The sequence below is a fragment of the Petaurus breviceps genome, unplaced genomic scaffold (genome assembly GCF_028583685.1).
Source record: "Petaurus breviceps papuanus isolate PSGF00001 unplaced genomic scaffold, PetGlider_PUasm1.0 188, whole genome shotgun sequence".
NCBI lineage: Eukaryota > Metazoa > Chordata > Mammalia > Diprotodontia > Petauridae > Petaurus > Petaurus breviceps.
In genome coordinates this window covers 33,959,888-33,982,061 of record NW_027185804.1, presented here as the reverse complement: position 1 = coordinate 33,982,061, position 22,174 = coordinate 33,959,888, and the positions used below count along the sequence as shown (strand labels likewise).

At 44.4% G+C, this 22,174-nt stretch overlaps 1 protein-coding gene across 1 annotated transcript in view; it reads right to left on the bottom strand.

The window, feature by feature from the left end:
• Positions 1-22,174, bottom strand: part of EXT2 (exostosin glycosyltransferase 2) — a 190,243-nt gene that overhangs the window by 145,654 nt on the left and 22,415 nt on the right. Inside the window, exons 4-7 of the mRNA XM_069091461.1 lie at positions 14,583-14,699; positions 9,619-9,814; positions 5,091-5,230; positions 3,574-3,667 (exon numbers count right to left, since the gene is read on the bottom strand). Coding sequence (XP_068947562.1) covers positions 3,574-3,667; positions 5,091-5,230; positions 9,619-9,814; positions 14,583-14,699 — 547 coding nt within the window. The remainder of the gene's footprint in view (positions 1-3,573; positions 3,668-5,090; positions 5,231-9,618; positions 9,815-14,582; positions 14,700-22,174) is intronic.

Sequence of the window (22,174 nt, the reverse complement as noted above, 5' to 3'; positions counted from 1 at the left end):
GCAGAAGGCTCCTCCCTCACCAGACATGTCCAAGTACAGTTGAAGGACAGCCTGTGGCAGGGATGGACTGGACTGAATGGCATCTGAGATTCCATGGTGGCTCCTTATGGGCAAGCACTCTGCCTTCTACCTCGTGCATTCCCCCGTAATGTCCAATGGAGTGGCAAGCATATAGCACAGTCTCAAAAATTACATGGTGACTAACTGGGGCAATTTTCTCTTTTAAGGAGCAATTTATTAATGAACTATTAAAATCATCTTACTTTTCACACTTCTGCTATACCTCGCCCAGTCTGGCCTGGTGACAGCCCAGATAATCGGGAACAGCAGCTGCCCAGAAAAGTCATCATCAGCACTAGACACTGAATTTCCCAGGTGAATTCCAGGCCTTGTGCACTTCTCACAGACCCCGATCCTGAACAAAGCTGCTGAGCTGTTCTGCTGCCCTGGTTAAATAAACATCAAGTCTTGTCACAGCTATAAGAGATATGCACACTTTTCTGACCATCGTCCGAACCCCCGAGGCAAGATCTGTGCTTGTGATCTGTTTGGCCCAGTTTACAAGCAGACCTGGGTGCAGCCCCTGCTGTTACAGGTTTGGCGGAAGCCCTGGTTCTGTTCCTACCCAGAGAACCTCAGGGCTCTCACTTCACTCCCTCTGGCCTGTTTCCTTGGCTTTAAAATGAAAAGATGTCTCTAGAACACTGGGCAGGTCCATTCCAGTGAGAATGCTACAATCACTAGGCCTCTACAAGCAAGGCGCCATCGCAGTGAACGCTGCTTCTTCTTCCCACAGTTCCAAAGATGGGAGAGGTACCAAGGTGGTAGAGAAGCCGGCTGGGGACTCTATACAGACAGACCCAGACATCCTTGAGTCTAGAGACTGAGGAAATGGCGACCTCTGGTGGCCACTGACTCACCCTGCTCTAACAGGGGAGCTCATAGGAGGAAGGCTTTTCTAGAGACTCCCCTCTCTTTACCTGGCCTCAGTTTCCCAATGAAATATTCATCAGGTTCTCCAATGTGGGACTGAGGATGGATCTCCAGAGACCACTGTTCAGGTTTAGAGATCTCACTTTGAATTCCCCAGACAGAGATCATTAAGCTACGTGACACCAGCTTCTACTTAGCCTCACCATTTCTCTAGGAGACAGTTACAAGTAGAATGTCATCATGGGGAGAGCAAGGGGCTTGAAACTGGGGAGACTTGGGCCCTAATCCTGCCCCTATCACAGCTCTACAATTCTGGGCAAGTCACTCAGCCTTGCTGCCTCAGTTTCCTTATCTGAAATTGGGATTATAATAGAAATTACCTCACAGGGCATAGGGAGGACCAAAGTTATGATGTCATTATGAGTACCACCAGTCAACCAATCAACAGACATTTGTTAAGCACCTACTATGTGTCGGTCACTGTGCTAAGAACTGGAGATAAAGAAAGAAAAATAGTCCCTGGCCTCAAAGAACTTACAATGTGCTAGGGGAGATGACAAACATAAACATAAATATATATAGGATGCACAGGAAATTATTAACAGCAATAAGGCCCATCAAGGTCAAATCAGATCAGTGTTCAAAAAGAAGTCTGACCCAAGTTCAAATCCTCCTTCCAACCTTTTTAGCTGTGTGTCTCTGGACAAGTCACTTCACCTCCTCGCCCCAGATTCCCCATCTGTAAAATGGGGATAATAAAAGGACTTATCTTACAGGACTATTGAGGGGGATGAATGAGATAATATTGAAAGGCACTTGGTAAGCCTTAAAGCATTATATAAATACTCTCTGTTATCATCATCATTATAAGAAGAAAAATGACAAGGAAATTCAGGGAATGATGCTCTAAGTCTCCATTTGTGTTTCTCTGAATCTTTGAGAAGGAAGGAATGACATGTAAAATCCAACAAACTGATAGATGGTTCCTGGCCTCTAAAGCCACTGATGGGAAAATTAGGAATGATTTTTCTTTGGTACAAAACCACATCTCTCCCACAAGGGACAAGGAGGAAATACCCTCATGTTTTATAACCAAAAAGGATAAAGGATAATTTATACTCAACTCTGCAGCCAGGTGGCACAGTAGAGCGGTGGGCCTGGAGTCAAGGAGACTCCTCTTCCTAAACTCCAATTTGGCCTCAGACACCAGCTGTGTGACCCTGGGCAAGTGGCTGAACCCTGTTTGCCTCAGTATCCCCATCTGTAAAATGAGCTGGAGAGGAAAATGGCAATCCACTCCAGTATCTCTGCCAAGAAAACCCCAAATGGGGTCAGAAAGAGTCAGGCAGGACTAAAATGACTGAACAGCAATTGAATCAGGAGCTGATGGCTAGCCAGCACCTAAACTTTGCTCAGCAGCCACTCAGCCTGGAGATGATCCAGGCCAAGGGTGTCAGATTCAAATAGAAACAGATCCCTGCAGGCCACATCTTAATTTAGAAAACCACAGATGGACATTATCTATGATGTCGTGTATTATATTTTATATATATTATATTATATTTTATTAAGCATTTCTCCATTCCACTTTAATCTGGTTTGGTTTGACCCCTGATCTAGGTTAAACACCTGGCTCTGCCACTTAGAAGCCTGTGACCTTGGTCAAGTCACCTGACTCTGAGCTTCATTCTTCTTTTCTGTTGAATAGGGATACTCTTCATGCTTTGGGGCCCATATTAGAAAAGTTACATGACCCATTTTATAATGGTTGTAAAGGGCTTTGTAGACAGTTTTTTCCCTTATTACTGATAATCTGGGACAATAGCAATTTATCTGTAGATGCTATTTTTAAGGGTTTTTTAAATGTCTCCAGACTAATATTACAGAATCCTGTGGTTGGACAAGCCTTCCAACACATCCCAGAAGGAAATCCCCAACTGCGGCATGCCTCTGCTTGCAGGACTCCCATGAGGCGATCCCTTCCTTGCTGAGGCAGCAGGCCCATTCCACGCACGGCCAGCATTGTCATCAACACTACCTTTGCCTCCTGGATCAGCCCGTGGAGCTTTCACAGACGCAGTGTGCTGGACAGCTCAATATTCTCAGTGATCTGACATCCCCCTGTCCTTTCCCCTGGCTCCTCCTCCTCCCTGGCACTGTCATGGCCTGTGACCATGTGCAAAGGCAGCTCCAGTCCCACACGGCAGGCTGGGCTGTACCTGTCAGGAGCGTACTGAGGGCTCTCATCTAAAGCTCTCACACCTCCAGTTCCTTTCTTTGTGAAGTGAGAGGGCTGGAGCAGAGGACCTCTAAGACTTCTCCTTCCTCTATGATCTGATGACCCCATGTCCCTGCTACATACATGGAGAGGCCTTTGGCACCCAGCTGCAGCTCACGCAAACTGCTTGCCCAGGTTCAGAGCACAGGAGAGGGAATATATCTCACTGACCAGGAGGATGCTCTTTTAAAGGAGAAGACGAGGGTGCAGGTGCAACCCACCATTGGGGCTCCAGGAGGGGGCTCCAGGAGGGGGCTCCAGGAGGGGGCTCCAGAGGAGGCTCCAGGAGGGGGCTCCAAGAAGGGGCTCTAGGACGGGGCTCCAGGAGAGAGCCCACACTCTCCACTGGACCAGGCCCTTACCTGTCTCTGCATTTCCTCAATCTGCCTCTGGGGTATGCTCCGCAGCACACTGTACATCTCTCGCATTTTCTCCTCGGGTATGACCACAGATGCCCTGAAGGTAAAAGAGATCGTAGAAGGGGTGAGAGAGGAGAACCAAGACTGGAGTAAGACGATTCCGCCACTCTAACCAGCACGGCCAGCTGGTGTCTGGGACAAGCTGAGGCAGGAAGATACTTCTAACTTCCTCAAAGGATGACAACCAGGATGTGCTCTTTTGGAAGGCGGTACCTAGGAAGGGGATGGAGAAAGGGCAGACAGCAGGTGGACAAAGTGACAAGTGTCACGGACCTGCCTTGGGCCAGGATGCTAAGGCCATCACAAAGAACAGAAGGGCCTTCACACAGTATCCAGTCTAGTCCATCCTTCTGCAATAATCCTGATAAACGGTCAGCCAGGCTGACCTTCAGGAATCGTGAAATCCGCCCATCCTCCCCCACCCCCCCGCCTCCCAGGGCAACTTGTTCCACTTGGGGACAGATTTCATTCTTAAAAAGCTTTTTATTTTCTCAAGCTGAAGTCTGCCCCTCTCTACCTTCTACCCACTATTGGTTCCACCTCAGGGCCTTTCATAACAGTTCCCTATACACATGGAGACACTGCTCACATCCTCCCATAAGTCATCTCTTCTCTAGGTCAAACATTCCGAGTCCCTCGGCCTGATCCTTGTACAGCATGTCCTACAGTTTCCTCACCACCCAGATCACCCTCCTCTGAACAGTCTAGTTTGCTAATGTCTTCCCTAAAAGAAGATCCTAGAGCCAAAATGTATTGTTCCGGATATTCTCTAGGAAAGGCAGAGTCCAGGACACCTCTCTGTCCCAGAGAAGGTGATATGAAAAGCCAAGCCCATGACCACGAGTCACAGTTAAAAGAGGCCATTTACACTACCCCAAGATAAATTGTTATGTTGACTCCTAAAACGAGCCAAGACTAGAAACAGTCACGCACAAAGGTGGAGAAGAAGAAATTAACTAAGCATTCAGGGAAGGACCAGGCAGAGGATACAGAGTGCCCGTCGTGCTTCATCAGCCCTTACTTTTGACCCTGCTAAGTCTTCCACAGATTATCACACAATGACAATCCACATGGTGCTGCAACATTATTGTAAGACATTTCCACAGTACTCTACAAAGTGTTTTTTTTCTTCTTACAAAACACTTCCCTCAAAACAACCCTGTGATTTTGTGCAAGCTTAATGTACTTACTTTACAGATGAGGAAAGTGAAGCTTATAGAGGGAAAGTGACTAGACAGGAAGCTATTTGATGAATTACTTTCAAGGTTACCCACCTGCCCAGCTCTCTAGAAAAACACACTTTAATTTGACCCAGATAAATTCTAGGGCATCTTCTGGGCCCGTCATCCAATACTACACGTTAGACCCATCTGAGTCTTATCAGCAGAAGCAACAGGTCAACCCTCTGTAAAGTGGAAATAAGTCAAAAGAGACAAGGCAGAGGGCAAAAATTAACATACCTCTTCCAATCCAGAACCTCTGAAAAGGGCAGGATATAAGAATCAGCGATGATAACTGGGACACAGCCGGCCTGAAGAACATCACTCAGAGCTGCCTGGCCCAGCCGGGCTCCACGAAGGACCACACAGAAAGAAGCCTCCTACAGGTAAGAGAATCAATGATGGGAGACTGAGAGATAGGCCAGCCCTAGGGACCTGCTACTTAAGATTCTGTACATCAAAAGTTTTCTATGGTTTGAAATCAAAGGAGGCCAACACACCCAGACACCACAAGTTCAACTTTTTAAAAAATAATATTTTAATTTTTTCCCAATTACAAGTAAAGACAATTTTGAACATTTGGTTTTTTTTATTTTGAGTTCTGAATTTTCTTCCTCTCTCCCTCACCTCCCCAAGAGAGTAAGCAACTTGACATAAGTTAGACATTTGTAATCGTGCTAAACATATTAGTCATGTTATAAAAGAAGACAAAGAGCAAAAGAAAAACAAAAGTGAAAAATAGGATGCTTTGATCCGCAGTTGGGCTCCATCGGTTCTCCCAGCCTTTTTAACAGTTATCAATCCTAAACAACACAACTGGAAATGCTTTATCAGTCCACAATAGTCAGTCAGGCAACAAGCACATAAGGGCTGGCCTGCGTGCCAAGGACATCTTCCAGTGTCCCCCATTGTGATAGTACTGACGTAAAGAGAACCAGAAGTAGCAAGGAATAAGGTGGCAATGATCATAAAACTCAAAGAATTTAAAACAGAAAAGACTCCTATTTCTCATCTGAAAAAATAAAGCCCATAGACGCTGTGATTTGCCCAAGATCATATAGGTACAAGCAGCAGGACCAGAGCTAGGATTCTGAGCTAGGTCCTCGGACCCCAAACCCTTGCCCTCCATTCCCATGATGCTTCATGATGATATCACAGACAGTAGTGATAGGAATCACTTTGTGATACCCAACACTCTGATCTGTCACAGCCAATTTATTTCAGGCCTAGTTAGGTCACTTAAGGTTCCAGACCAATGTCCCAAATTCCAAGTTGGCTACATGCTGCTTGAAAAAGTCAGCTTTTTCACATTGCAAGAAAGGTCTACCAAACAGCGACAAGTTCTCAAAAGGATGCAGTAGGCACAAGGAACCTTTGACCAGTTTCTTACCATTTCCTCACAGACAAGATGAAGAAGGAGAAGCCAGAAGATAAAGCCTTTAAAGGACTTGAATAGTTACATCCATAGAGTATTGATGAAAGTACCAACATCAATTGGGGGAAATGCTCTGGTCATACACTTCAGAGCTCTATGGTCAGTGCTTCCTTGTTCTGCATCATAGTTATGGACGATACAGAAGACATGCTGAACAAATCTGTAGATGAAATAGCACTGGGAGGGGGCGATTCGACACTGGATGACAGATAAAGAAGCCAAAAAACAATAAAGGGAAATGACAGGTGAGAACAAAGATGAAATTATATAAGGATAAATCCAAAGTCCCACCTTAGGTTTAAAAAAAAATCACCTAAACAAATGGAAGGTGGGAAGAACCAACATAATAATCATTTATGTCAGAAAGATCCCAAAGTTCTGGTTAAGTCAACACCAGGGTGAGGTGGCTGATGTCCAAAAACCTAATGCAGTCCTACGCTCCATTAATAAAAGTCCAAAGTCCAAAGCTCAAAACAAAGGAAGTCCTCCCTCCTGGTCCGACCACACCTGGAATGCTGCTCCATTCCAAGTACTATATTTTTGGAAGGATACTGATAAACTGGAGAATATCCAGCTTTGGGGAACCCCGAATGACAAGGGGGCTGAAAACCATGCCACATGAGGATCAACTAAAGTAGCAGGTAGGGATTGTAACCTGGAAAAGAAGGATTAAGAGGGGAGCTAAGGAACTGAGAGCAGAGGAGAAAGACAAAACTGACCACAAACATCGGAAGAGCTGTCCACAGATGAAGAATTAGACTTACTTCGCATGACTGATGAGCAGAGCTAGGACCAATGTGTAGAAGCTGCATTAAGAAGATCTCCGCTTCATCTTTAAAAGTAGAATGGACTCTTGAGGAAGGAAGGAATTCCCATCCTAGGAGGGCTTGTGGCAGTCTGCATGACCCTTGCTGGTGATACTCTAGAGATTTCTGTCCAAGCACAGACTAGCACAAATGACCTCTACAGTCATTTCCAACTCGGAGAGTCTCGTACTTAATACTCCCCTGATCATCCTTAGAGTTTAAGTTCTGAATGCCACAACTGAAGAGGCATATGAACAAAATGCAGAGTTGCTAAGATGATGGAGGAAAAGTTAATGAACTGGACAACGTTTAGCCTGGGAAAGAGATGACAAGGGTGGAGGACAGTCACTCTCAGGTTTCTTCAGGACTGTCATTTGGAAAAAAAATGAAACTTTTTCAGTCTCCAGGGAAATGGAGCTAGGACTAGAAGTTGCAAAGAATCAAAATTCAGTTTAATATGTGAAAGAATTTTCTGGTAACTAGAGTGGTTCAAAAATTAAGTGAGCTGTCTTGTGAAATAGTAAGCTCCATGTCACCAGATGTTTCCAGCAAAAGGATGCTGCGGAGAAGATGGATGAGTAGAATGGGAGGTGGAGGAACTGACTTCTGAGGCCCCTTCAAAGGCTAAGGTCTGATGGTCAGTTCACAATCAGTGCATCTTCTGACAAGTCTCAAGTCTGGCTACTTCCACTCCGCATAAGCACTGAGAGTAATCCAAGGTTCCTACACACCTAACAGTCTCCTAAGTAACATCTACAGTTGCCAGAAGAAGATACAATTGCCAGTGAAAGATGAGGAATGATGTTGGCAGATCCTATCTGTTTTCAGATGTGTGGAGAGCTGTTGTGAAAATCTCCACAGCAGATTTCAAAAGTAACAAACAGAAAACTTACCCTGGGAAGGGTGGGGATGGAGGGAAAAGATGCTGACAGGATTAAGACTCTTTTTTCAGCACCTCATGGGAACACTGAAGCAGCCAGGATGGGCTCCAGTTCACCAAGAGAACAGAGGAAAAATGATTCACTTAAGCCTTCCAGGAAGTCCACTTACCTAGTGTATTTGAAGGGACAAAATACTGGTAAACTCATTAAGGCTCATTCTGCATTTAGCTGGAAACTAAGGTAAACATATCCAATCATGTTTACCAATAAGGTAAACACACACACACTCCAACATTTTTTTAAAAGATCACTTACTCAGGTACTAGGTCTAACTTTTCCACCTGGTGTGGATGGAAACAAGAAATGTAGATGATATACGTGGCTGCACCAGGAGAAGCAGACCAGGAGGAGACCCTGAAACTCCAAACGCCCACTTTCTCCCTATGCCTTCTCCCACTTCCCCAAAAGATAAAAAATTATTTTGAAGTGCTCTAAGGCAAGTAGAAAGAGCTAAAAGAGAACTATAGGGAAAACCCAATATTCTAGACTCTTCTAAAGACAAATGAGAGAGACACACAGTTCTAAGAAGAAAATGAGTCACGGCATCTTCTAGTGGCAGGTGGAAAGGCCCAATCTGGCCTGGAGAGAAAGCCAGCCAGATGTGGACACACATGCTGATAACCGTTTTTCCTGTCTAGACAAAGGTTACTATAAATACATCTGCTCACATCACTGCTGTTATCAGCTAGACATTCCAGAGGGAGATGCCCTGCTTTGTGAGGGAAAGTATTTTAACAATCTCAGCATGGGTCAGCTCTCTTTGGATTTCAAAAAAGTACCCCATCTCCTCGAGAGCTCTCCTTGGGCAAGCCTGTCTGCATTTCAAGTAGCTAAGTGAACAAAACTCAATTGTTCTCTTTGGATGAGGGTTTCAGAGTTCTCCTTTCCCTGCCCCCACACCCAAGGAATGCTAAACATCTTGCCTATAAAAACATCCCCAGAGGAGCAGATGCTGCTGTTAGGCCTCTGGAGGTTGGAAGCGCCACTCATTCAACTGAGGTGAGGAATCCATACTAGTATAGAGGGGTCATGCAAGTAGTGCCCACCTTTCCCTGGGAGGGAAGCAGCAAAGGTCACTCACTGTTCATGTCCTTCAAGCTGGCAAGTCTAAGAACACTCGAACTCTGGACTGGTCTCAAGGCATCAGGAGTAAGCTAAACATGTGTCCCTCCCATACTGAAATGGCTTCTTTTCAACGCTGCTGATCTGGCCTGTGGTGCTGGGATGGCCTTATTTAGCGCTGAGTCACAGGACCATAAGCCTTAGATTTGGAAGGCCAGTTATAAATCACTGAACGCTTCCCTATTCATTCATCTTAGAGATGAAAAAACAAAGACAAAGAAAGATTAAGTGACTTGCCCAAGGTGACAGGGATAATAAGGAACAGAGCTAAGATTGTCCTCAAGATCCTCAGGCCTCCAAACTCAGCACACTGTCTGTGGCCCTTCCCTTACAAACATAAGGTGTCAGATCTCTAAATACAGTCTGGAGCATATTGGGGAGCGAGGAGCTATGCCACACCATGTTCCTACATCAGACTTCACCTACTTTCATGTGGTAAGAAACAGGCAGGGAACAGTACTGACCTGCAGGATTTGGGGGTAATCAAAGACCTGGTCCTTGTGGCATCGCTTGCGTGTGGAAAGGACACCCTCGGAGAGATTGGTGCACTTCTCCAGGACCAGCACCGACTCCCCATGCTTGGCTTGGAGGGCCTCCAGGTCTGAGCGGTACTCAGGATGAAGAGCCATCTGCGATGACAGAAGAAAATACCTCCTGGGGCTGAGAGGAAGAGATCAAAGTGAATGGAAGGCCTCAGGCAGATGCTCTAGGCAGGCCTAGAAAGTCTTTGAAGTTAGACAGAGCAAAGAGCGTTCTCCTTTAAAATATCTGTCATGGAACAAGCTTCCCCTTGCTTTAGTTGGGAATTCTGGCCATATTTCACTTTCTGTTCATGCATATATTTCACAATATTTATTAAGCACCCACTGCATACAAAGTCTACTGTTCGATGCTGAGGTGCAAAGTTGAAATAAGAAATAGTCCCTGCCCTTATGGAGCTTATAGCTCAGTCAGGAGTAAGATATATAAGTAACTAGAATATGCCATATCACATTATAAAGCAGTAGAGAGGACAAAACACAGGTCCACAAGTGGATCCATGCCCAAAAATGGTACTTCAAGGATGGTTCTGAGAAAGTTTGAGGGTCCCACCAAACTGAGCCAAAGTCCCAATCCAAATCTACCCCAGAAAGGACTAAGGTCAGAGAAAGGGACAAGGGGGATGTGTCACCCAGACTTCTGCCAAACACATCAATCTATGGAGACTGAGTTACATAAGAACAAAATGCCAGTATCGTAGATATTAAGTTACTGTTGGGGGTAGGAGTTTATGCTTTTTCCTTAGTTCCTCAGTAAAAGATCCTTTTGAAATGGCCTATCAGATGAAGACTTGGAGTAGCCCATTTAGCAGACTGCATGGCTTGTCCAGGTTCACCCCGGTAACAAGGGCCGGGACAGGTTCTCACCCTCGGCTCCTGGCTCCTCCTGCTACCACAATATGCTGCCTCTCTCATGTAGCTCAGGGGGCCTTACTTTCACCTTCTGAGAACAGGATTGGATTCCTCCCGTTCTTCAAAGGGAGGACAAGGTGATAAGTAAATGCAAATACACGAAGCACTCAGCTACCATATCAATTTCAATTCAAAGCAATATGAAATAGTACCTCCCTTGACATGTATATGGGGAGAAAAGTATTATAAGAGGCCAGATTAGCTAGAGGTCACAAGGTAAGTCAAGGCAACAGGAAAAGCTCCCAAGAATCTAGTGGAAAGAACACAGGACTTGGAGTCAGAAGACCCATGTTCAAATCACGGCTTAGGACTTGTCTAAACTGACCGCGAAGTCACCTCATGTCTCTTGGCTTCGGTCTCTTTAGCTATAAAATGAGGCAGAGGGGATCCAATGGCCTTAAGGGTCCATTGTAGCTTTAAATCCTATACCCCTAGAGGGAGCTTGAAAATCACATTGGAATGGACCACTTGCTGATTAACAAAATAAAATGATACCATTCTTGGTACTTTTATTTTAAAAGAGCTACTAAGCATTTAGCTTCATTAGGAACACTGCCACAAGCCTGATTTCCCTCCCCAGGTGTATGAGAGGGTGTTCAGAGTTGGCCTGGCAGTAGAGGGGCAGAGCCCTGGTTCCCACAGTCAAAGGCCTCTCCACCCTCCTGAAGAGAAGCAGTGGCCCTCCAAACAGGGCTAGGAGGATTGTAAAGTCAGCACTTCCCCTAGAGATGACCTAGAAGGATGGATTCGTCTTTGGCCCAGCCACGCTGACTGGGCACAAGTAAATAACTAAAAGCACAACGTGCCCCACAAACTGGGCCAATTCCATGAAAGGTGTGGCCGTTCTGAGGGAAGAACGAAATGAAACCAATAGCGCTTCAACTTCTGTCTCAAAGAGGCCAGCACAAGAGGGCTACACTCCCTGCCCTAACACGCCATGAAGTCACATGGCTGAATCAATGGAATTGCTTCTGAGGAGGCCAATTAAACGGAGGCACGTTAGGAAGCAGATCCTTGGCACCTGAATCTAACAGAAAGGAGCTGGGGTTCCTCTGGGACCCACAGCAAGTCACAGCCCTGAGCCTTATTTTCCCCTCCTGTAAAATGGGGATAACCACACTTGCACTACCTCCTTCTCCATTTCTTTGAGAGGAAAGCAGTTTCTAAAGGGTGACACTGGTCAGAAGGCCAGTCATGAACACACATGTCAGTATATCACTTGCAGGCTGATAAAGTACGCTTCTCCCAAAAGCCTCATGAGGTGGAGAATGCCAAGGACGCTCTGGCCATTGATGAATTAGGCAGCTGAGGCTGAGACGTGAAGAGGTTTGCTGCGTCACAGGACTGGTCAACACTGGAGCTGGGCCTCAGGCTCCAAATTCTACCCCACCGATGAAATCACTCCCCTTCATATCTAAGTTTGACTGTCATCATCATTAGAATTTTCTGGGAGTGACCCAAACGGGATTAAGGCCAAAAACTGATTTCATCCTTCCACTAAATCATAAGCAAAGGCTGGGGAGAGGGTTTGGCTGGACTTCACTGCACAGAAGCCAAGTGGGGATTCAGGAGGTCATTTATATCACAATCATCTAGTCAATTTCTATCCACCCACTCCCACCATCTCCCCCTTAGCATTATCCCCTTCAATTTAAATATTCTCATATGAACAAAGAAAAGCATCAAACCATCCCAATGACTTACTTACCTGGCATTCAAGGCTTTCCACAATCTGATAACCCCCTTACCTTTCCAAACTGAGCACATTTTGCTGCCTTCTAAGTGCTAACCCAGCTGGACTCCCCTCTCAGCCACCTTGCTTTGGCCCACCCCCATTTAGTGAAACCTTACTTCATTCACTGGACATTCAACAAGCGCCTACTGTGAGAGAGGCACTAGGCTAAACAGTGGACACACAAAGACAAAAATGAAACCTTCTCTGCCTATCACCTCTCAAAGTCCTAAGTACATGCTACCTCTTCTCCTCCCTCTCACTCAGGTGTGCATTTATTTTTAAATAGAGCTGTACAATGTGCTGATCACACAGTATGGTGGAGTACAGAGGCCTCTAACATCAGCAGCCTGCAATGTTCCCAAGGGCCACCCCAAACAGATCCAAATGAAACTGGAAAACATGTAACAAGATAAATTAAAACCCAATGCAACAGAGACAGTGTTCACAGGGATGCTCCTTGGGGTGGAGTCAGAGGATACAGACAGGAATCCAGATCTGCTGTGTATTACCTGCACAAACGTAGGTTAAAGTCAAAATTAGAGGGCCTCAGTTTCTTTAGCAGTAAAATGAGAAAATTGGACTAGGTGATGGCCACATCCCATGCGCCACTGTGCCTGGGTCTTCTCCTCATGCCAGCCATGAGCCCCACAAGGGCAAGGAGGCTGTCTTAGCTAAACTTCACGTCTCCCCCATATCTCATCTCCCCAAAGTCCCCCCTGCAGAGTAAGAGTTTAATTAATGTTGTTTCTGTTACCTTACCCTTTCTCCCAGGACTGCCTGAGCTTATGGGGTGCACAGATCTTTAACAAACACAATCTGGGAATAGGTTTGTCTTATTATATGTCTTCTTTTTCTTTTAGAAAAAGAAAGAAAGAAAATCACCAGTTGTGGCTTCCATAAATCACCCAATAGTCCAAATTCTAAATTTAAAAAAAGATCATGTGAACTCCCACTTGTGAAAGCTATAAACTCCTAACTTAGTTCCTTTTAAAGAAAAAATGACCAAAAGCCTGCCTGAAGCCAACACACCTTGCAAGACACTAGTAATAGTGATCTTACACAGGTTCCTATTAGGGAAAAACTGGTAAAAGGAGGCAGGGTGGGGAGATTGAAAATAAAAAAAGGGGGAAGTTAGGTGGCTCAGTGAATAGAACACCAGCCATGGAGTCAGGAGGACCTGAGTTCAAATCCAGCCTCAGACACTTAACACTTATTAACCATGTGAACTTGGTCAAGTCACTTAACCCCTACCTTCTGCCCTCCAAAAAGAAAAAAAAAGACAATGGTCTGACCACCCCTATGCATATCTCAAGAAATGTGGGAAACACCCCCAAGAAGTAATTCTCACAAAGTGCAACAAATCGAAAACACTTCCATCCCTATCCCCCCAAATGAGAGCATCCTTGCCTCTGTCAAGGGACAGAGGAAGAGGAAGAGACCAGGACAGAGGTGTAAGCTCTGAGGGCAAAGGGAGACTGGGCTCAGTGGCAGAGAACTGTCAGGCAACCAGCACGTGGCACCCCTCCCACCAGCTACAACCCTCCCTTCCTTCTGCCTACGAAGAAGAGTCACAGGATAAATAGGAATTTAGAATGTAAAGTTCCCAGGTATCTGAGAGAATAACATTACTGTGATGGCTGGCACATATATGTAGCACTTCAAAGTTTACTCAGCCATGTTATATACATGACCTCAGAGCTAAGAGAGGTTAAGTAATTTGCTCAAACTGAAAGAAGACTCCAACTTTAGACCATTCACCTATGTTGTCTCTCCTAGGCCAATTCTTCATTTTACATATAGGTAAACTGAGGCACTCAAAGGGGAAACAACAAGAAAGAATCACAGGGCTCAGAAGGGGAAGTGATCTTCTCCCATCCCCTTATTTTACAGATGAGGAAACCATGGGCCAAGAGACGGGACAGATTGCTCTGGCCATGCTGGTAGCTAAGTGGCTGAAGTTGGCCTCAACCCCAGGCCTTCTGACTCCAAATCCGGTATGCTTTCCATTACATCCCTTAATTCCATTAGACCCCACACCAAGTCATGATGTGGTCTGTTCCCTTCATTACCAACCCCCAGGCCCTAATAACCAGCCTATAAGTAGAAGTAAAACTGTTTCCAGATCGCCAAGTCTTCTTATATTATTGAAATAAGACACATAGGGAAGAAGGGGACAGGGCTCTGGCTAGGTGCATTGCCTATGCTGTGCCTCACTGATCAGGTTGGGTGGGGAACACCTTACCCTGGTCCTCTATCTGGTAGGTCCACCTCAGCTGACAAGGAGCTATAGACAGGAATGCTGACATCATAGCCTTGGCGATAGGTCCATGTGGAGAAGCCACCACCAGCCAGAAGGGCCCTGAAAGTAAAATAATTCAGGAAATTGTGAGGCAGAAGGGTTCCAATTCCAAGCAGACTGGACCATAAGAGAGTCTTTTGGGACAACCAATGTTTTCCATCCTTGACTGACTCTTTCTTCCTCTAGGATCCCAAATTCAGTCTTCTTTAACCATCTCTATTATTCAAAAAAAAATGGATAGTCTCAGGGAAGAGCCTCCAAACACCATAGGCTACCCCCCAGAAACTCCCCCACCCCCCAAACATCATTACTCTTGTGATATTTGGGTAGTGATAGGTATCTGCTCAAGGTCATCTAAGGTTCTGTATTCAGCCAAGGCAAAGGCAAGCAGAAGGGAAAGGAAGGGGAGGGGAGGAGGAAGTAAAAAGTAAGAAGCTGGGCTGTGAAAAGGAGGAAAAAAGGACAATAGCTTTTAAGGGATGGATAGGAGGGTCTAATGGAGTTTTCTTCAAGTCCTGGAAGGGAAAGCTGATACTCCTGTCTTCCCATTGTCACTTCTACAACTCTCCCTGTGCGTCAATTACTTAATATCTCTTTGATATCATCTCTTACTCTTTCTCCAACATTCCTAGGAAAGAAGGCTTAGCAGTACCAGATATCAAACTATACCACGAAGCAGTAATTATCAAAATGCTTTGATCCTGGTTAAGAAATTGAGCCCAACAGCCTAGTGTTTGATAAACCCAAAGATTCCAAACACAGGAAATTAATGCAACTAAAATCAGAAATTAAGCAGGTAACTGGGGGGAGGGGAGAGAAAGAGTTGCAGCAGTTTCTCTGATAATGGTCCCCTTTCCAAGAGATGCAGAAACAAATTCAAATGTATAAGAATATGAGCAATTCCCAAATTGATAAATGGTCAAACAATATGAATATGTAGTTTTCAGAGGAAGAAATCCAAACTATCAATAGTCATATGGAAAAAATTGTTCCAAATCACTAATACTGGAGAAACAAAAATTAAAGTTAACTCTAAAGTTCTGCCTGATACCCATCAAGTTGGCAAAGTTGCCAAAAAAAGGAAAATCACAAGTGCTAGAGTTGATGTAGGAAAACAGGTACATCAATGCATTGTGGGTGGGGCTGTGGACTGGTCTAGCCATTCTGAAGAACAATTTGGAACCATGTTCTTCAAAAGTTACTGTCCTCTGGAGTGGCCAGGTGGAGCAGTGAATAGAGCACTGGCCCTGGACTCAGGAGGACATGAGTTCAAATTCAGCCTCAGACACTTAACACTTACTAGCCCCGTGACCTTGGGCAAGGGTTGCCCAACTGTCCTGCCTTCTTCCCTCCAACAAAAAAAAAGAAGTTACTACATCACTAATAAATAGGTCAAGACACCAAAGATATCAAAGAAGGAGGAAAAACACCCATATGTACAAAAATATCTATAGTAGCTCTGTAATGGCAAAGAAATGGAAACTAAGTAGGGTATTAATTAGTTAACAAATGATTAAGCAAATTGTGGCATATGAATTTAGTGGAATGCTATTGTGCTGATGAAGTTGATGTCTTCAGATGAAGTTGATGTCTTCAGAGAAATATGGGAAGACTTATATGTACTGATGCAGAGTGAAGTGACCAGAACTGGTAAATTTCTACAATAATAGCACTGTAAAAACAAACAACTGTGAGGCTAATACTATAAACAAATTAGGGAGCAAGGAAGAGTTAATCTGTCAGATTTATGGAGAATGGAAGGAATTTATGACCGAACAGTAGATAGAGAACATTATGAAATGCAACTTGGATAATTTTGATTACATTCAACTGAAAAGTTTTTGCACAAACAAAGCCAATGCAACCAAGATTAGGAAGTAGAAAAATGGGAAAGAATTTTTACAACCAGTGTCTCTGATAAAAGTCTCACTTCTAAAATACATAGAGAACTGAATCAAATTTTACAAGGATACAAGTCATTCCCCAATTGATAAATGACCAAAGGATACGAACAGGCAGTTTTCAGAGCAAGAAATTAAAGCTATCTATAGTTATATGAAAAAATGCTCTAAATCACTATCGATTAGAGAGGTGCAAATCAAAACAACTCTGAGGTACCACATCACACCTATCAGATTGGCTAACATGACAAAATGGGAAAATGATAAATGTTGAAGAAGATGTGGGAAAGTTGGAACACTAATTCATTGCTGGTGTGAGCTCATTGTGAGCTGATCCAACCATTCTGGAGAGCAATTTGGAACTATGCCCAAAGGGCTATAAAAATGTACATACCCTTTGACCCAGCAATACCACTTCTAGGGCCATATCCCAAAGAGATCATAAAAATGAGAAAAGGATCCACATGTACAAAAATATTTATAGCAGCTCTTTTTATTGTGGCCAAGAACTGGAAATTGAGGGGATGCCCATCAATTGGAGAATGGCTGAACAAGTTGTGGTATATGAATGTAATGAAATACTATTGTGCTATAAGAAATGATGAAGAGGCAAACTTCAGAAGAATATGGAAAAACTTATATGAACTGATGCTGAGTGAAGTGAGCAGAACTGGGAGAACATTGTAGACAGTAACAGCCAAAGTATGTGATGACTGATTTTGATAGACTTAGCCCTTCTCAGCAATGCAAGGACCTAAAACAATTCCAAAGGAGTCATGATGGATAATGCCATCCACATCCAGAGAAAGAACTATGGAGTCAGAATGCAGAGCAAAGCAGACTATTTTCTTTTTTGTTTTCTTTTCTTTCTCATGGTTTCTCCCATTCATTATAATTCTTCTATGCAACATAACCAATGAGAAAATGTGTTTAATAGGAATGTATGTGTAGAGCCTATATTAGATTTCATGCTGTCTTAGGGAGCAGTGGGGAGGGAGGGGGAGAAAAATTCAAAATCTATGGAACTAAATATTGAAAACTAAAAATAAATTAATAAATTGGGAAAAAAAACATAGCAACTTTGAAAGACTTCAGAACTCTAATCAAAACCATGATCAACCATAAGTCCAGAAGACTCATAATGAAACATGCTACCCATTTCCTGAAACAGAGGTAATAGATTCAGAGTCCCGACTGAGCCTTTTTTTCCTAGACATGGCCAATATAGTAGCAATTTGTTTTGTTTTGACTCTGCATATTTGTTTCAAAGGTTTTGTTTTTCTTTCTTTTTTAATGAGGCAGAAAGGAAGGAGGGAGAGAAGGGTAGAAATTTTTTCATTGAAAAAATTTAAATTAAAAAAAGATTTTTTTAAAGTCTGTTTGGTTATCCCAGAAATATCTCAAACTCAACATGTCCAAAACAGAATTCATCATCTTTCCACCAAAGTCTCTCCTTCTTCCAAACATCCCTGAAGGTTGAAGGACTCCATCCTTCTGGTCTCTCATATTCATAAGCGGGGCTCCTCACTGTCTTTCACCCCATGTAGCCAATTAATTGTCAAATCTTGCCATTTCTCCCTTTACAACATCTGTAGTATCCAAGTCCTTCTCCACTAACACATCTATCATCTCAATTTGGGTTCTCCTCACGTCTTCCCTAGATTATTGCAACAGACTCCTGAATGGTCAAAATGTCTCTAGTCTTTCACCACTCCAGTCTGTTCTACATACTGCTTACAAAGTAATTTTCCTTATATGAAGATCTGACCACGTGATTCTCCTATTCAACCAGATCCACCAGCTCCCTATTTATTGTCTGTAGGTTAAACCATAAACTTCTCTGGTTTGCTTGTACAGCCCTACACAACCCAGTCCCAATCTATCTTCCCAGGCTCGGTGGGCATTCATTACTCCTTCTATGCTATGGGATCCAATGTAGTGTGTTTCCTGTGTTACTCACACAATGCACCATTTTTCATTTCAGTGCCTTTGCACTGGCCATCCCCCAGGCCTGGAAAACGTCCCTTAGTTACCACTGCTTCAATGTCCCTACTTTCCTTAAAGATGCCGTTCAGGCACCACTGTCTGCGGGAAGCATCTCCTAAATCCCCTCAACTGCTAGTGAGTCATCCTGATGGACATCTGGCCACTGGACCCATTTGGTTCTGTAGGAGAAAGTGAGGCTGACAACCTGGCACAGTCCTCCCTCACTCAAATCAAAGGCAACAGCAAGCCATGTCATCATCTCCCTGATGCTGTCGTCCTCTTGGAGAATGATGGACAAGCACAACAACTTCTAAACCACCTGGGTGTGTGTGTGTGCATGTGTGTGTGTGTCTGTGTGTGTGTGCTTGCGTGTGTGTGTCTGCGTGTGTGCATGTGTGTGTATTTCAAACTTCCATTGTACAGATTCTAATGCAGGTATACCTCATTTTGTTGTGCTTTGCTTTATTGTACTTTGCAGACACTGCAATTTTTATAACTTGAAGGTTTGTGGCAACCTCGTGTTGAGCAAGTCTATTAGCACCTATTTTCTAATAGCAGACTTTGCGTCACATTTTGGTCATTTCTGCAATATTTTCACTTTTTTATTATTATTAGTACACCTATCATGGTGATCTGTGATCGTTGATGTTAGTACTGTAATTGTCTGGGTTACCACAGACCATATAACACTCATGTATGACGGTGAACTAAATCCATAAATGTTGAGTGTGTTCTGACTGCTCCACCAACCAGCTGTTCCCCATCTCTCTCCCTCTCCTTGGGCCTCCCTATTCCCTGAGACAATAATATTGAAACTTTGGGTTGTTTTTTCACTCATGTCCAACTCTCTGTGACCCCATTTGGGGTTTTTTTGGCTAAGATACTGAAATGGTTTGCCATTTCCTTCTCCAGCTCATTTTACAGATGAGGTAACTGAGGCAAACAGGATTAAGTGACTTGCCCCAGGTCACACAGTGAGTGTCTAAGGTCAGATTTGAAGTCAGAAGGATGAGTGTTCCAGACTCCAGGCCCAGCACTCTAACCACTGTGCCACCTGGCTGAATTTAAATTAGGCCAATTAATGACCCTGCAATGACCACTAAGTGTTCAAGTGAAAGAAGAGTTAATGCAGCAAATGTCATTGTTGTCTCATTTTAAGAAATTGTCAGAGCTCCCCCAACCTTCAGCAACCATCAACCTGATGAGTGAGCTGCCATCAGCAGTGAGGCACACCCTCCCTCCACCAGCAGAAAGCCTCACTGAAGGCTCAGATAACGGTTCGCATTTTTTAGCACTGGAGTATTTTTCGAATGAAGGCGCCTACATTATTTCTTAGACGTAACACTACTGCACACTTAATAGACTACAGTACAGAATAAACAGAATTTCTACACGCACGGGGAAAGCACCATATTTGTGTGACTGACTTTACTGGAGTATTTGCTTCATTGTGGTGTCTGGAAGCAAACCTGCCATCGCTCCACGCTCTGGCTTTGTGTCTTCGTTGTATTGTTCCCTCTCCCCCCACATTAGACCCTCAGTTCTTTGTGAGCAGCGCTGCTGCCTTCCCTGTATCTGCATTCTCTTGTAGCATGGGGGAGCTAGAGGAGAGCCAGTTCCTTTGCTCCGGCTCCTCTCCTGCACTGCAACACTGGCCTCACTGTGCTCCTGACTCCAGCATTCTCACTGGCTCTCCCCTAAGCAGGGGACTCTCTGTCTCCTCGCTTCCTGGGCCTCCAAGTCCTAGCTAAATTCCATCTTCAGCAAGAAGTCTTTTGGCCAGTGCCCTCCTCCGGCGTAAAGAGGGCCTTTACACTGAGATTATCTCCAACTTATCTTGCACACATCCTGTTTTTACATCGTTATTTGCATGCTGTCTCCCTCACCAGCTGAGGCCAGGGGCTGGTTCTTGCTTTTGCTTTTTTTTTCTCTTTCTTTCTTTCTTAGCACAGTGCCTGGTACCTAGAAGGTGCTTAATAAATGCTTGATGACTTGACCCAAGTGACATAGCCTCAGGGACCCAGGGTCATGCCTGGTGAGACCCCAGAGTAGGTTATTATAGAAGACTTAGTACATTGCAGAATGATTTAAAAAATGTTTAAATTAAAGCTGGAAGGCACCTTAGAACATCGATTAGGAGAGTTAGGAGGAAGGAGCATGTCCAAGGTTATAATATCCTAAGAGAGTAAAGGGCAGAGATGTCTCTGGGTTGGGGGCGGGAACACCATCAAGCAGTGGGACTCCGAATACCTCAAGGAAGGTTCAGATAGACATATTCTAGTTGCACACAGAAGCTGCTTGGTAAACACCAGCTCCCAACTGGAAAACTTTGCCCACTCTCCCCCCAGTCCCCACTATTTCCACTATTTTTCCAGGGCCACTGAGGTGTAGCCTCATCTGTCAGCTGTCACACACTGCCCTGCCCCCCCCCTGCCAACTCTTCTGTCTTGTTAATCCAATTCCCAGGCAGTGTGTTGAGCCCAGAAATGGAGTGAGCCATGAGTGCTGCCTTTGCAGTTTTCCAGCCCTAAACCTCCATTTTCCCTCATTAGGAAATAGCGGCCAAGTAGCTTTAATTGGATCCGGTGAGTAGGAGACGGCACCTCATCAGCCGGAGGAAAGCAGGTGTGGGTCAGAGCAGTTTTTACAGCTCCTCTTTCCCTAGGGGACAAACACCCCACAAAAGAGCTGACGAGAGCAGAAGCTCTACCATTCCCAGGGACTTCAGCCTGTGCCAAGGGGCTGAAGCTGAGAAACCACACATCCTACAGCCCTGATTGCTCCCAAACCCCTCTCCACCCTGATGACAGCCTACATCCCATCTAACAGGACCAGTTTAAGTTCAAACACTTTCTAACCACCCCTCAAAATCCCAATCTGTTTGCTTAAGCTTCGGTGAAACCAAGAACAGGTGAGTGAGGTAACACTGGAGGAAAAAACCCTCTCCAGCTGGGAGGCCCTTCTGTACAACCTCAGGACTCTCCTTGGTACCTCCAGGTGGGTTTATTGTATCCTGATTAGCACAGAGCAGTGAATCCAATCCCAAAGGGTTTGGGCAGGTTCCAAGAACATGATGGCATGCAGACTCCTTCTGGGTCTATAATAGGAAAGCAGCTAGGGCTCTAATAAACACATGCAAACAGCAGCCCTGAGAAGCTGGAAAAAGTCAATTGCCCCACAGCCCTGAGAAAGCCTGCAGGATGCATTTCTAGAATACATTACTTTCGTGGAGCTTTAAGATTTCCCTTTATCATATGTTATTATTATTATCATTATCAGTTATGGATCATATTACACTTATCAATAAGGCACAAGTTTGTAGTAGACCCTAACCTGTTAAGGTTTTACAGCTCTTAACCATTTCATGATTTAACATGTTATACAAATCAAGTTACACGAGAAAGGATACTAAGGAAAATGTGGCCTAAATAGAAGCATGGCTCAAAGAAAGCATGTAACCTGGGTTCCTTCCTAGCTCTGCTACTAACTAAGCTTCAATATGGCACTTCACCTAGCTTGCATGTGTGTAAAATGAAGGAGCCACACAAGATGACCTGAGGAGAGACTTCCCACTCTGACATTCTGTGTTCTAACATCCCTTCCTCCCAGCTGTAACATTATGGCATGTCTAACTTCCCTCCATCTTTA